Genomic DNA, 15,384 nt, shown 5'->3' on the forward strand with positions numbered 1-15,384 from the left:
GTCAACATGGTTCCCAGAAATCTGCACTGTCCAAACCCATAACTCTATGGTCCAAACACTCAAAGTCTATGGTTGTGAAAGTAGCAGCATTGGGTCAGTTTTGGCCACACTGAATGAATGGCTACAGGTTGCAATCTACTGTACAGCAATGTTTCCCAACCTTTTCTGGATCAGGGCCCACTTGAAAATTCTGCAAGAGTTTGCGGCCCACCCATCTTCAGAGCATATTTATTTGAATGATCAACCAATCAAAGTTATTATATTATTATTCAAGGTTTTATAGAAATAAATACCATGACAATTCTTCTTTCTATTCATGTTGTTTACGCTCTTCATGGCCCACAGGTTGAGAATCGCTGCTATTATGACCCATTGCAGACTTACTGTAATAACCCCTGCCTGCACAAACTTTGTAAGTGACAGAAACAAAGCGTAGTAACATGTTTTCATATCAACAGTTAGCAGTTAGTGGAAGCTACGCAAGGAATCCTAATTCACCTCCATTGTTTAATGACAGCAGCTACAGGCAGGCGTGTATATGGTCAGGCGTGTACAATTGCATACATCTTTATTTCTCAAGCTTGACATTATTATGGACGACCTGATTCAAACAAACAGCTGTGTAGGACAACTGACAAACTGGTGGCTAGTGAAAAAAGAAAAGGAAAAAAATAATATAGACAGGGAGGGGGAAAAAAAGTGAGATTCCCTATGAATCAGCTTTTGAAAATGATAAAATAAAGGAATAACTGCCAGGCAGTGACTGGCAGTCATAATATCAGGGACAGCCACTGTAGTGTAGTGTATTGTAGTGTAGATGGTTGTAAAAGAAACATTTCAAAGTATAGTGAGCTCCCCCTGCATCGGTGCTGCAACAGGTCTATCATAACCATACACAGCAGTTCCTGTAAATGCACTTTAAAACAAAACTGCAGTATATCTTTGCAAATAGTAAACTGGCCCCATTCTTGATACAGTAGCTTCAGGTAACTGAGAAAATAGGGCTTGCTGGGCGATGTGGTCAAAATCTAATATTGTATAATTTATGTTTTGGATCAAATACCTTGATATCGTGATGATAATTTATTCAACATTTTTGTAAAATGTGAGCTGGTAGATTGGCTATTTCCGCTATTGTTGAACATTTTCAACTTTAGCGGAAGGCATAAAATAGGGGTTGAGTGATAGATTAAAAGACAAGACTTGTGCCAGACCACAATATCCGGATATCAAACATTCCAGACCCAGACGATATCTCGCCTCAGATCCCGATATTGATATATCAAAATATTGCCCAGCCCTTGTGGGTGTGCTGCACAAAACTGCAGAGCTTCCATTATTAGCATAAGCAGTGTAAAAATAAAAAATTAGGAGGGGTGGACTTCTTCAGTATTGTGGCTGTCGGGCTGAAACCCTGTCCAAAATCTTTACTTTCCAGGAAAAGGAAAATAATAAATAACCTTCCAATGGATCTAATATAGGTATTCGGTCACAAGCACGTAACACTTTTCATTGGTTCAATGTATATAAAACCCACAGACCATTTCTGCCCGACAGCAACAATATCTTCCATTGCACCTCCATATTTTAACTTTTCTAACCTACTTTGACATACTACACAAACATACGAACATAGCAGAAAAACGTAGCTGATCTACAAGCTCAACGCATTTTAATTGCACCAATGAAAGGTATAACAAGAGCTGGTGACTAAATAATAACTACATTGGATCCATTGGAACACAGATAATTCTTTTCATTTCCTGAAAAGTACAGCAACCGTTTTGGTTTCCACCCGACAATGTGATATGATATTGCAATGATATGCAAAGCACAATGTATGTTGTTTTCTATGAAGTTCTGCAGAGATACAGACAGACCTCATTAATGTCCTGTTCTCCTGCAGCGAGTCTTATCTTTCAATTTGTGCAAAAATATAGCAAGACTCAACCTCTGGTGAGCAACATTTACAATTCAACAGCGAAAAACAAATTGAAAGCTTAACATTTCCAAAATAAGAGCTTTTTTTTCCTTTCCATCCTCTGTTTAAGAAAATAAAAGCACACTAACTTTAGATAGATCATTTGAATAAGTAAAAAATAAAGTAGAGAGAAAGAGAGCGATCAGGTATGAAAATAGCGTTCTCCATTTCTTTTCTTTTTCTTGTTAGTTTTACATATTTCTCTTGAAGTCCTTCCTTCCATCACCGAGCAAAAATAGAAACCAAACATTCAACTCTACAAATCAAGAGAGAACTTGATGTAAAATTGCACATGTTAATCAGGGAGGGAGGTGGGGGTGGGTTAGAGATGTAGACAGAAAAGAGACGGCATAAAGCCTAGTTCGGGGCAGGGTCACGAGGGATGAGGATTGAGAATTGATTCCGAAGTGGTTGAGAATCGGAGATCAATAAGGTTTTGGCTCATCAAATCTCGTATTGATTTTAGCGGGACCTGACATGACATCATGTCTCGGGAGACAAAAGTCATATCATAGAAATCACATCATTGGCACATAGTCTTTATAATGATAAAGACTTTTGACTTCAGTTCAATTTCTTGCCAACTACCAGTAAAAACAAGCAACATTCATTTAATGTCTTGCATGCTCATGCCGCTTCAACGTTGCGCATCAGTTGAAGCTAACATGCTCTACCTTCGATTGTCTGCAGAAATCAAATTAAAAGTGATGGAGGGCCCCAGATTATAACTAATTTGTCAACAACTACCAGTAATAGAAGAGGATCGATAAGCAGGACATGACGTGTGTGAAGCGTGGAGTTCAACATTGGTGAACTTTGACAGGGCATCAACCAAATAGGAATGAAGCGTGATGTTTGACCCCTCTTGGCAGCCATTTCTCTTGTAATTTTCTTTCTGTGAGTCAACCACTCCAACATTAAGTCAAATGTACTACAAACTCCAGAAAACCAGCATTGTCCACAACCCGCAAGACAATACGCCTCCACATGAAGCAACGCTTCAGCCGCATGAAGCAGGGACTACATATTGCATAAAATTGTGTTGCAGATTAAACTTTTTCATATATTTTATAGTCTTTTTTTTTTAATAATTTTTATCCCACGATTTTGCAACCCATTTTCACCCAGTGCCAATTGCCTATATAATCCTGGGCTCTGCTCTCCCTCTGCCGCGCCTGGGGAGACAACGGACTGACCTCATGCTTCCTTCTATGCAGTCCAAGTTGCTTATTTTCACCTGACAGTGGGGATTTCCCCGGTTTGGACGTGGCCAGGGGGAGGCATTATAGAGACCAGGATTTCTTTTTTATATAGTCTTGTTTGACAACACCATCATTGTGTATCAAGAGGTTAATGTAATGTATCCTATCACACAAAGATTTGGTGGACCCCCTGTTGAATACCCCTGGTCAAAAATGAAGTGAGAGAAAGAGTGAGCGACGGTCACAAACAGAAAAAAAGAGAGAAAGAGAGTATGAGTGGGGGGAGAGGTGGAAAAGAGAGAACAGGAGGAGAAAGACAAGAACAAAGGAAGCAAACAGTAAGATGTGAGAATGACAATACATCTACAGATTAAATGAGGTATTGCACAGATTAATAAAAAAAAAAGCATAAAGGCAACAAAAATATACAGCGAGTCAACAGAACATTTACAATTATCATCTGAGATTAAAGATTCAAAGACGGGACACAGTTTAGTGTCATTATCATCTCTATGGGATAGGAGGGGTTGGGGGTCAGGGAGGGAGGAAGATCGCTAGTCGTCCCATTCATCATCATCCTCAAAGTCCTCATCTTCATCGTCATCATCATCCTCGTCTGTGGAGTAGAGGGCAATTATTTATACAAATGACAGATGCCAAGATGTCAGATTTACAGTACAAGAGATACAGCAGTGTAACAGTGGTCAGGTTAAGTCATTATAGAGCACTCTCACAAGGGTATGTTCACACTGGCCAACTCTAAAACAAAAAAGGTGGTGCCCTTTTTACATTAAAATCTACGAGAAAGGACCAAAAAAGTTGCTCTGGTTTGAGTGCTTCTTTTTATGGCATACAACTCATGAATATCAAAGATCCATATCTCAAAACATTACAATGTTACACAAGACCACTCAAAACAAGGATTAGCCGGGGTGGGTCCCCGGCTAATCCTTGTTTTGAGCCCAAAAGCTCAAGGAATAGGGTAGGACCTGTGATTTTCTGCCGTACTTTTTATTTCTGTTTTATCTATTAGTTTGGTCATTAAGGTCCACAGAATGAGAGGCCTGCTCTACCGGAAACATCGCGAAAATGAGTTATGGCCATTTCTATATTCACTGTCCCATTGACTCCACTTGAAATATATAAAAAAAAAAAAAAAAATCTGCTTTAAGTAGCATGTGAGGGGTCAAACTAGGGGTTCTTCATGATTCTGAATCCACTGCAAGCATTTGTTTGGCATGAAAAACATTCCTTGGGTTAACTTTCGGCAGCCCAAAACTGTGAAAAGTGGAAAAAAAGTGATGACTCATCACTTTTCAGTTTTGGGGGCCGAAATCTAGCCCAAGGAATGTTTTTCATTTTTTTCAATGGTTTTGCGGCGAATATGGCTGTAACAGAACGGCAACTTTTGGAATTTGGACTTTGGATGGCTTAGATAGAGGAATAATTGGGATAGCAAGGAATGGAGCAATAAACAGTGAGTTAATATGAACAGAACTGACTGCCTGGAGTAGTCAACATAGCCAATGTAAAGACACCCGAAATAATGTTGTGAAAGAAAAAAATGTATTTAATAAAGGACAATACACGTTTTAGCCGACTTTATATCCGAAAATACCAGATTTGTTTCTTTTATGCGAGATCTCACCCAAGTGTGTGCTCCCCCTAGTGGTGAAAAAGTTAGGCACTGGTGTGTGTGTGTGTGTGTGTGTGTGTGTGTGTGTGTGTGTGTGTGTGTGTGTGTGTGTCCATGTGTGCATGTGTTTTGCATGTGTACCTGAGGAGTGAATGGCCTTGCTTCTCTTCTGCATCACTTCCATCAGAGCTCCTACGATGCCCGCTGAAGGAGCAGCGTTGGCGGGGGTCGATTCAGGAGAGTCCCCTTTCTGGAGGACAGAAGACAAAGCACACCTGTTAGCACAGGGCTTCTCAAACTTTTTTGACCAGGGGTCAACAATGTGTCCATACACGGACAAATGTGTCTGTGGAAAAGTTTTGGTCTTGTCCGTGGCAAATTATAGATTATCTTTTTTACGCACCATTATAATGTCTTAATTTTGATCCTAAAACCCAATTACTGAATGTCAAGTCTCCAGGTTTTCTTCAGAAAATGTATGTACACTATGACATATTAGGAGTCTAGTACTGCAAGGACACCCTTAACTCTGAGAGTGTACATTTTATGGATTTGGTCACGGACCACCATCTGGAAAGAGTTTGTGCCAGGGACAAGATTTGGGTTCAAATGTTCCAAAAATATTTAAAACATTTCCAAGACTTTTTTTTGAAAATAGCCGATTTACAAGCTCGGATTTACAAGTGATTAAACAGTTTTGATATACCGTATTATTATATACGTATATCACTTTGCTGGGGTCTTTGAGTTGGTTCCAGAGGCCAGGGTCCCTGAGAACCAGCGAGTTCAACAAGGAATCAACTCCAATGCAACCAAGGCGATTTAACTCTGAGACAAGCTCCTCATCCGTTAACTGCACAGTTGAGTTGGGCAATTATCCAAAAAAAAAACTATAACCGACTAAATCTTACTCATGTAGCATAATCAATCTGTGGAGAAACTTTTTTTATACTGCATATCAACAGATGAACACATTTTTCTAGATTATTTTCTAATGGACTAAATCGACTGGTCTGATTAGGAGGCAAAAATAGCAGATCTACAAGCTCACAATGCAAGTAGATCTGCTATTTTCACTCTCTTTATTAATCGTTCATTAATCGTAATTGAGGCACAAGTTTGAAATAATCGTGACATTGATTTGAAGTTATATTGACCCCCCTCCCTACACTGTAAAATCCTCAGTGTTAATTTATGTCTGAGAGGCTACACATTTCCAAATGTTCTATTTTATATGGTGACATCAGTGGTTTACGGCCTACAGTTAATTTTTACTGCTATCACAGTATGGTGACATTTCTTCACTGTTAACAGATGTTAACTAAATAAAACTATTTAAACTACTTTTTTTTAATTGGGCGTGGGAGCAACAAGCTTCAAAAAGGCTGTATTATCCAGCAGGGGCCAATAAAAAGTGTTTATGTGATGGTGCTCGCTGTGATGACGTCTCCAGCCATAAAATGTCAACACTAGTAGACGATGGAGACGGTGATAACTAAACGGCCTGCCGTCTGAAAGTTTCTTTATGTCAGTAACAGCTGGGTTAAACGGCTGTTCCACAATATATCAATATTATATTGATTATTTCCTGTTTTAAATAATGTAAAAAATCCTATTTTTATTCTCAAAAATATTTTGACAAACATGTACCAGTTCACACTGTGTTATGAGCTTGTATGTTTTCGTTATACACCGTACATCACACTACGTTGTCCAGTGTACTTACAGGCTTGAGCTGGATGCCCTGTCTGATCTGGTCCAGGAGCGCCCCCCGCCCCCCGGAGGTGGTGGAGGTGGGCCTCTCCTTCTGCTCCACCCTCTTGAGCTGCGTGCCCTCCCTTATCTGACTCAGCAGCGCGTTCTTACCCTCGCCGCCCGCGCCCGAATCCGACACCATGACGGGGGGTCCCGGCGGGGGAGGTGGCCCCGGGGGCGGCGGCGGCGGAGGGGGGTGGCGGCGGGGGCGGCGCGGCAGCGCCCATGCCGCCGCCACCGCCGGGCAGAGCGGCAGGGGGCGCCGGGGGGGGGAGGAGGGGGCGGGGCCGCCGGCAGGTGGTGGGGGGAGGAGATTGAGGGGGGAGGAGGGGGGCGGGAGGGACACCCGGCTGGGAGGGGGCGGAGGCGGCGGGGCCGCGACGCCGGGCCGGGAGGGGGGCGGCGGCGGGGGCGCCGAGGTGGGGGCCCGGGAGGGGGGCGGCGGGGGAGGGGCGCCCCGGCCGCCGCGGGCCGGGGGAGGAGGGGGAGGGACCGCGCCGTGGTGGGGGGGGGCGGGGGAGGCGGGCCCCCTCTGGAGGGCGGGGGCGGGGGGGCTGGAGGGAGAGAGAGAGAGAAATGAAGGTTAAAACGTGTTCTAAGTACTACCTACAATACAGTATGTCTAGTTCAGAGGTTCTCAATCTATGGGTCGGGGACCCCAAGTGGGGTTGCGGGAGATTTATGGTGGCACATTGACAACCCCCCCCCCCCCCCCCCCCCCCCCCTTCCCATCTCTTTCACTGCCATCGACGACTATGTTAATCAAATAGTCCGAGGTCGACAGCGCTAATGAATATTCCTGTTCAAGGCAACCAATGTGTGCTTTATTTAATCCTTGAAACTACACAATAAATAAGTCAAGTATGGGGTTGCCAAAACATTTTTCCAATAAAACAGAGTCCTGAGAACCCCTGGTCTAGTTGGTATGGTGACACTCTCGGATACTTGTTGGTCTTTCACTGCAAACCTCCACACATCAGCATATTAAAAAATGATAACTGGAATACAATATTCAACCTTATTTGTATATAATTCTAATTCAACACCTCCATAGTTCACACCCAGCCCTTCGGAGACAATCTGCAACTGTAAGTGATTTATTTCCCAGTAAATTGACTGTGAAATCCACTTTTAAGATGCAGATGGCCATACAAAGTGGCTCACACCATGCTAGAGTCAACAACATTCATCTACCCTAGACCTAGTTTACACAGCTGGCACCAATACCATGCAGTTTCCAAGTTACACCAATAGGAGGCAGCCTTGCACAAACTAACTTCTGCAGTGAGAGAAATGATCAGTCTCATCTCAAGTTATGGTGCATTGTTTTGAGTGTCTGCTGCAAGCACATCTGCAAGGACATCTAGCGTTATGCCAATGAAATGACTCCTCTCTGTTACTTCTTACTTCTCTCTGTTGTAGAGATAACACACTGGGCTCATTAACATGTCCGTACACGGACAAATATGTCCGTGGCAAGACTTCTTGTAGTCTGTGGCAAACTTTAGATAATATTAAAATTCTTATTTTGATCATACAGTAGGACCAAATTACTGAATGTCAGTCTCCAGGTTTTCTTGTCCAGGTTTGACACTATGGCATTAGGAGTCCACTAGTACAGTGGTTCTCAAACGTCTTATTTTCAAGGACCCTCATATCTCTGAGTGTGTTCAAATGGAACCAGTTACAGGTCCATTTGGTTCCAATTGTACACTCTCAGAGATACCCCCTTCAAGGAACCCCGGAGGTCCCCCAACCCACTTTGAGGACTCCATGACTAGTAGTATACATTTAGGACTAATAGCTGTGTTACTGGTCATATTTGTCCATGTCCATGGCAAGAATTTTGATAAAAAATGTCCACCACAAGTCAGCATGGCGATGAACCCTGATAACACTGTATATAATTATTCTATAACACACACATGGATAGAGTTCACACACATACAAGTGCATGTTAGGTCAAGATGTGACTCCATGCATAGAGACCTACCACTGCATCTGGGAGGGTCTGAGGGACACAATGGCAACATGGATTATTACACTTTATTACAAAGGGATTTCTTAGATACATTGTATAGATCTCTGTTGCCTCGGCAGAAATCTTTTATCTCCATATTCTGTCTTTTTAAGTTTTTTCCATAAATTAATGCACTTTTTATACGTCATATGACGGTGTCGCACAAAAGAAAATAGCCAAGCGCGCACTTGAGTGTAAGGTTGGACACAGGTTGAAAGTCTGTCTGAGGGTTTTCAACTGACAGCAACAATATGTTCCGTTTCAGGGTGGGCTGTCACTTAAAACATCAGAGTCAAACTATTATGAAAACCTATTCAATAGGTGTGATATAAATAAATGGGCGTGTCTGCGGAATAATGACAACATGTTGATTTGAACTAGAAAAGGCGTGATTGTTCATGCATTATAACGTGGGACTGAAATGACGTTACGTACGGCCCGGCCCGCAGAGCCCTGGCAGGGCATTGTTTGTGAACTTCTAAAGTGTCGTTAGAGCCACGCATTCCATAATGTCCATATTCCCTTAGGAAGAAAACAGGAAGTTCATTTGCGCTGTCAGTGCGGAGTCTGCAGACGTGCACAGTCAAAACAACTTCAGTAGAGCAACGTCAGGAAACACACACACACACACACACACACACACACACACACACACACACACACACACACACACACACACACACACACACACACACACACACACACACACACACACACACACACACACACACACACACACACACACACACACACACACACACACACACACACACACACAGAGGGTTCCAGGGGATGGAAATTGCGTCACCCTAGCTTTCAGATTTTAAGCTAAAAATTCAGGTCTTTCATTTTCCCCAACCTCTTGATGTTTTTCCAGTTTTTCAGATTAATCATATTTTAGATAGACAATTATAGACACTCGTTTCCTTTCTGAACGATAATTTAATTAATTAATCACGTTAAAGCAGCCTCTCTATTTTATGCATGTCATTACAGGTTGAACATAAAAAAATTAAAATCTAAAATAGCCAAAAGGGCAGATCTATCAAGTCACAATGCATCTTGTGTTCATCATCTATTTTCTAAAATTGTCCCTTTTTTTTGCCAACCTCTAGTTTGTTATGACATGACCCCTCTACACATTATATACAGCATATCATTGCTGTCGGTGGAAACCTTGTATGTCCAAATCCGTTACTTTTCAGGAAATGGGAAAAAGAACTGTGTTCCATCCAATGGACCCAGTGTAGTTATTATTTAGTCACAAGCCCTTGTTAATATTTTTCGGTGGTTAAATATTCATTATAAAACCCAGAGACAGCCTAGTAAACATATTTCAGTCAATATCTTTGCCTGGGTTAGGAATAACAATAGGAAGGTATTGTTGAACTGCATTCATATCTTCTAACAAGATTATTAACAGTACAGGAAGTACAGTCAGAGGTAATGTTAAAACGATAAAAAGGGTCTTGTTTCCATTGTGGAGCCCCAGTTTGATATGCATTAGGCTATAGGCCGTCTATTCTGTTTTTCTCTCTTTTAATCTCTGGGACCCCAATCGGCACTATACAATCCTCTGTACTCTGAGAGTGTGCAAAATGGAACCGAAAAAGGTCCATTTGGAACCGTATTGATCCCTGTACCTAACTTTGCCCCCCAGTAGCATAGAATATCCCCCCGGGATCACTGATCAATCAATCAATCAATCAATCAAAGTGCTCGTACTGCTCACCTTGTCTCCGTAGCTCGTTCTTGACGGCCTCTACCCCTCCCTTCTTCTCAATGAAGTCGTAGATGACCTTGGACGTCTCCTTGTCCTTCAACTGGGCTTCAGAGATGCCACACATGTCAAACAGGTTCTTCAGCTCCGGATCCAAATTATTCAACTGCAAGGAGGGAGGATTAAAGACTTGAATTTGAAACCATCGATTGACAAAATATACATAAAAATCCATTTCACATTTACTGTCGTCAGGTTATGATTATGGTTGTTACACTATGCTATGGGATGTTGGAGGTTGCAAGGTTAAGATGGGGCAGAACGTTTAGAAAAGGAGCAGTTCCATTCTGAACAGCATCATCCTTTTATATATACATTATATAAAGTGCATATCAAAAAGCCTCCCTCATTGAGCAGGGTGCTGTACCCTCTCGTGTATAGAAGCCCATCAAAAGATGTTTAGCAGCTGAAACCAGGCTCAAACAAACTCCCCCATAGGCTGTGGCAAGCTCTTATACTGCCTTCTGCTGGTGGAACATTTCAACAGACAGTGCACACATAAGCCCCTTTTCGACTGCAGCTTTAGCACCACACCACACCACACTACACCACACCACACCGCACCACATAAAAATATCTACATTTTCCATTACACAAAAGGACCCCTATCGGTAAGAAACAAATGACCCTTTTAACTGTGATTATAATACAATATAAACTTACTATCCTAAATTGCAATACACTATAATGAATTATAACTGTGATTATAATACACTATAAAGTATTAATGTATTACTATGATAATTATAATTCACTATAATAGATTATAATAGTGGTTATAACACAATAGCATCTATTATCATGTATTACAACTACATCCTAGTGGTCTAAATGAAAAGTCAGTGAGTGGTCAGTCATTATGAAGTGTTTGGCCCTGTTTGGCCTAGCTCAGAACTACTCTAGATTGGATACTTTTTAGTACCACGTTTAGTAACACTTTCACACCACTCTACCCAGGTACTTGTAGTGGAAAACCTGGCACAAGTGGGCGGTGTGGTGTGGTGTTGGGCCAGTGGAAAAGGGGCTATAGACATCAAAGAGGGCTTGAGCCCCTGCCCTTTTATCGGTCTGTAAAAAAGTGCCCTCTCCAGACCATGAATGTAGTTTTTACATACCCGAAGGCAGCATTCAAGAGAATTGCCTTGTCTCCTTGTCTCCCTCTCTGCCCTCTCTATGTAGAAATCCATACCATACACCACATCTCCAGTATTGACTTGATTATCTTCTTGACTTGTATAGTTCAGTGTGGTATCGAGCACCGAAAATAGCAGACCTCCAAGCTCACAACGCGTCGCAGCGCGACATGTTGTGAGCTTGGAGGTCGGCTATTTTTGATATTTTCACCAAAAGGCCCTTTTAGAAATTCAGACCCTGCCTCTCTAACATTCTCTGCACGTCCCTGCATTTCAACCACCAGCAGAGTCTAATACAGTAATTTATTATTTACCCCATATGCTGTTCGTTCCAAAGAGGATGCAGGACATCTTTCTCATTAAAAGAAAAATATATATATATGCACAAAACATTAGTTGGCTAAATGGAGCTTAGTTAGCACTTAACAGTTAACATTACTCCCAAGTACTCAGGTTTATCATTTCTAATAATAATAATACTATCATGTCCTGTAAATACGTTCAAATCCCTTCCTAGCCATATACCAAATGACTAACCAGGCTTTTATTTTGATGCACTCTCATGTCTCGATAGTCTATATATTATAATGGATGTCATTGTAGAATTATTCCTTCATGCTGTAGCTACTGCAGATGTTTCCAAAATGTTCTCGTGAGAACGGAGTAATGCAGCAAGAACGCTTCAAATGAACCCAAGAATTAAGTCTTTTGTGCTAAAATATGGTTCAAAACAACATATGAGGCCAGCAAAATTGCATATTCATTCAGTGATTCATCTGTAGTTTTGCAGCAGCCTAAGGGTTGGTGAGATCAGCTTCTGACAAACACAACATCCTCTGTTTGAATGTAAAGTTTGGACAACTATTCCGCACTATCATGTTCTGATCTGTGCATCTGTCGCTCAGCTGTAGCCTGAAGCTCTGAGGAGCAAGCCTGTGACTGAAATATTGCTGCATTGAGCGCACGCACAAACACACTGCATAACATATCGTTGCTGTCAGGCGTAGACATTGTATGGCCACACAGATAGCTTCTACCCCTCCCTTCTTAGTTTTTTTCAGAAATAGCGGAAATATACAAGGTTCAATTACACAACGTGTCCCACTGCTACACTGTTGTATGACGAGGTAGTGCCACTAATCAAAGAATAAAATATTGAGATACAAGGTTTCTGGCCACCAGCGACAAAAACTGGTGACAGTTGGTAAAATCTGTGTAAAGTCTGTGGATTTAAAGGACCACTTCACCTCTGGGACAACCAGATCTTATTTTATTGTTGTTTGGGACACAATCAACACAATCCTGAGTTATTTTTTGTGTTCAATCTGTGTTTTTAGATATTTTTGTATTTCAGCATGCAACAGCATGCAAAAACCGGTCATATGATGCATTTTGCATCATATGACCAGTTGTTGCATGCTGAAATACTAAAATATCTAAGAACACAGATTGAACACAAAAGATAAACTCAGGATTGTGTTGATCGTGTCCCAAACCACAATAAAATAAGATCTGGTTGTCCCAGAGGTGAAGTGGTCCTTTAAGTGACATAGTTTCATCTCCTGATGTATTTGCACCCTCAGGCTGATGACTTAGGCTGACCCAGGCGGCTTCATATATCAGGGTTCATATTCGAACATGTAAGATCTGTTTTCAAGAACTGATGTCTGATTGTCACTGTGTCTGACTGACTGAAAGAACAACCAAAGGGTGAAGGGAGATGCACCAAGCAGGCGTGTCAACATGTACAGTCAAACGTGTAAATATACAGACACATTAACACTCAGGGCGGCATAGCTCAGGGGTAGAGAAACCGTCATGAAGGGTTCCCGAAGGGTTCCCAGTTCAATCCCGGGCTCCCCCTGAGTTAATGTCGAAAAGTCCTTGAGCAAGACTCTGAACCCCTAGTTGCTCCCGGAGAGCAGGTTGGTGCCTTGCATGGTTTGCTCCGCCATCGGTGTATGAATGTGTGTGTGAATGGGTGAATGTAATGCACAAAATCTATGTAAAGCGCCTTGGATTAAACCACTATATGAATGCACCATTTACTATTTACTCACAAATACACACACTCGGTGTACTTACATCAAAGCCTGTGTTAGGATCCCATCCTACGTGTCCAATGTGCCTGTAAATGGAATGAGAAGGAAAGAGAGAGATGGAGAGATAAGTACGAGTTAGTGATGTGCGGGCCGACCCGTTATCCGCGGACCCCGCAGTTTGACCCACCTGCACCGTGTTCAAACCGCGGGGTCCGTGGATAACGGGTCGGCCCGCACATCACTAACTCGTACTTGTCCCCGCAGCGGGGCGGCCGCAGCGGGCGGCCTCGGTTATCAACACTCTTATGTGCAAAAAATAAATACAAATAATCTCCTGCTCTTATTTGCCTTTTATTCTTAATAAGAGTAATAAGAAGAATAAGAATACAACGGTTTGAATACACTTGAATTGAGCGTGAGCGAGCGAGTTTTAAAATGCGCCAGAAAGGCTTGGAGCGAGGTTTTTCCTCCACTCCTTGGAGCGAGGACCGTCCTCCGCTCCAATTCCACTCCTGTTGCAAAACACATGTCTGTACATGCGCCACGCAGACATGCTCGCTGACACAGAGTAGACACACACGCTGAGCAGTGCAAACAATGCACAAACAATTTGCAGTGCGTGTCCCTGATCAGGATTTCACTTAAATGTCTCTGTCATCCACACAAGTCTGTTTATAAATACTTTGTGTCAGTTACAGTAAGTTATATCACCAGCCAGTCAAAGGATGATATTTGAAACGCAAGTGAGATGGATTTTAACTCAATCAACCACACTCACCTTGAGTCACCCCATCTCTCGAATCTGGTGATTAATCAATAACCAACAGGATTTAATATTGTCCGTCTTTTGAAGTGCGAGGCGGAGGCTCTGTATAAATATGATTGTCATAAAACTTGTAACGCCATTCATGCCGTGATGATGCCCCCGATTTAGAGAGAATGAACATGTCTTTTTTGCTTCAATAATATTGTCCGTCTTTTGAAGTGCGAGGCGGAGGCGCTGTATAAATATGATTGTCATAAAACTTGTAACGCCATTCATGCCCTAATGATGCCCCCGATTTATAGAGAATGAACATGTCTTTTTGCTTCAAATAATATTAAAGAACCCCATTTTGAACAACGTGCTTGTTTATTTAGCCAATGACAATATTGTGCTACCGTAGACCTTTCTGTAAAGCGACTTTGGGTAATTAGAAAAGCGGTATATAAAGATGAGCTATTGTGGTGATGATTATCATCTTTTTTTTTTTATGTGGGTCATGGGGCGGCGGATTTGTTGATTTGTATATTGTTCTGCGGGGCGGTGCAGGCGGGTTAGGTTCTGTGCGGGCTGCGGGGAAGGCGGGTTATGAAAAAAACCTGACAAGCGCATCACTAGTCCATAGGGATGAATGCACTAATGAATCTTTCACTTACATTACAGTTCCAAATGTGAGAGATTGATTGCATATAGACATATTTCTGTCCGGCTAATCATTAGAGCACTCTCCTCTGGACATCAAGGGTCTGGGTTCGATCCAGGGCACCGCCAACTCAGCATATGGCTCGGGTAACTAAATTGTGCAGTAAGTACTGGGCAATGACGACTCAGCAATCCATCTCTCAGGGGCCGATCCCGACAATAAGCCACTCCGACCCACTTATTTCTATATAATATAGTATATATGAATACACTCCATCTGCTGTTATACTGATCCCACCACAGTGACCTCGTTCCTGAAAGTGCGACCGGGATTATCCTTGCATGATCAATCACTCCACATACATATTCCACAGGGATCATTATGAAAAGAACAGATAGTCAGGATTTCTAACTCTCAGTCCAGTTTTAT

The 15,384-nt window shown here is 42.2% G+C and overlaps 1 protein-coding gene across 1 annotated transcript in view; it reads right to left on the minus strand.

The window, feature by feature from the left end:
* LOC308308990 (actin nucleation-promoting factor WASL-like) overlaps positions 1-15,384 on the minus strand; it is a 55,785-nt gene that overhangs the window by 1,090 nt on the left and 39,311 nt on the right. Inside the window, 8 exon segments of the mRNA XM_080754443.1 lie at positions 1-3,799; positions 4,961-5,069; positions 6,546-6,770; positions 6,772-6,933; positions 6,936-7,078; positions 7,081-7,128; positions 10,327-10,480; positions 13,593-13,635. The exon segment at positions 1-3,799 is cut by the window's left edge and continues 1,090 nt beyond it. Coding sequence (XP_080610569.1) covers positions 3,738-3,799; positions 4,961-5,069; positions 6,546-6,770; positions 6,772-6,933; positions 6,936-7,078; positions 7,081-7,128; positions 10,327-10,480; positions 13,593-13,635 — 946 coding nt within the window. The 3' untranslated portion in view covers positions 1-3,737.

The sequence above is a fragment of the Nannobrachium achirus genome, assembly GCF_963921795.1.
Source record: "Nannobrachium achirus genome assembly, chromosome: 23".
Classification (NCBI taxonomy): domain Eukaryota; kingdom Metazoa; phylum Chordata; class Actinopteri; order Myctophiformes; family Myctophidae; genus Nannobrachium; species Nannobrachium achirus.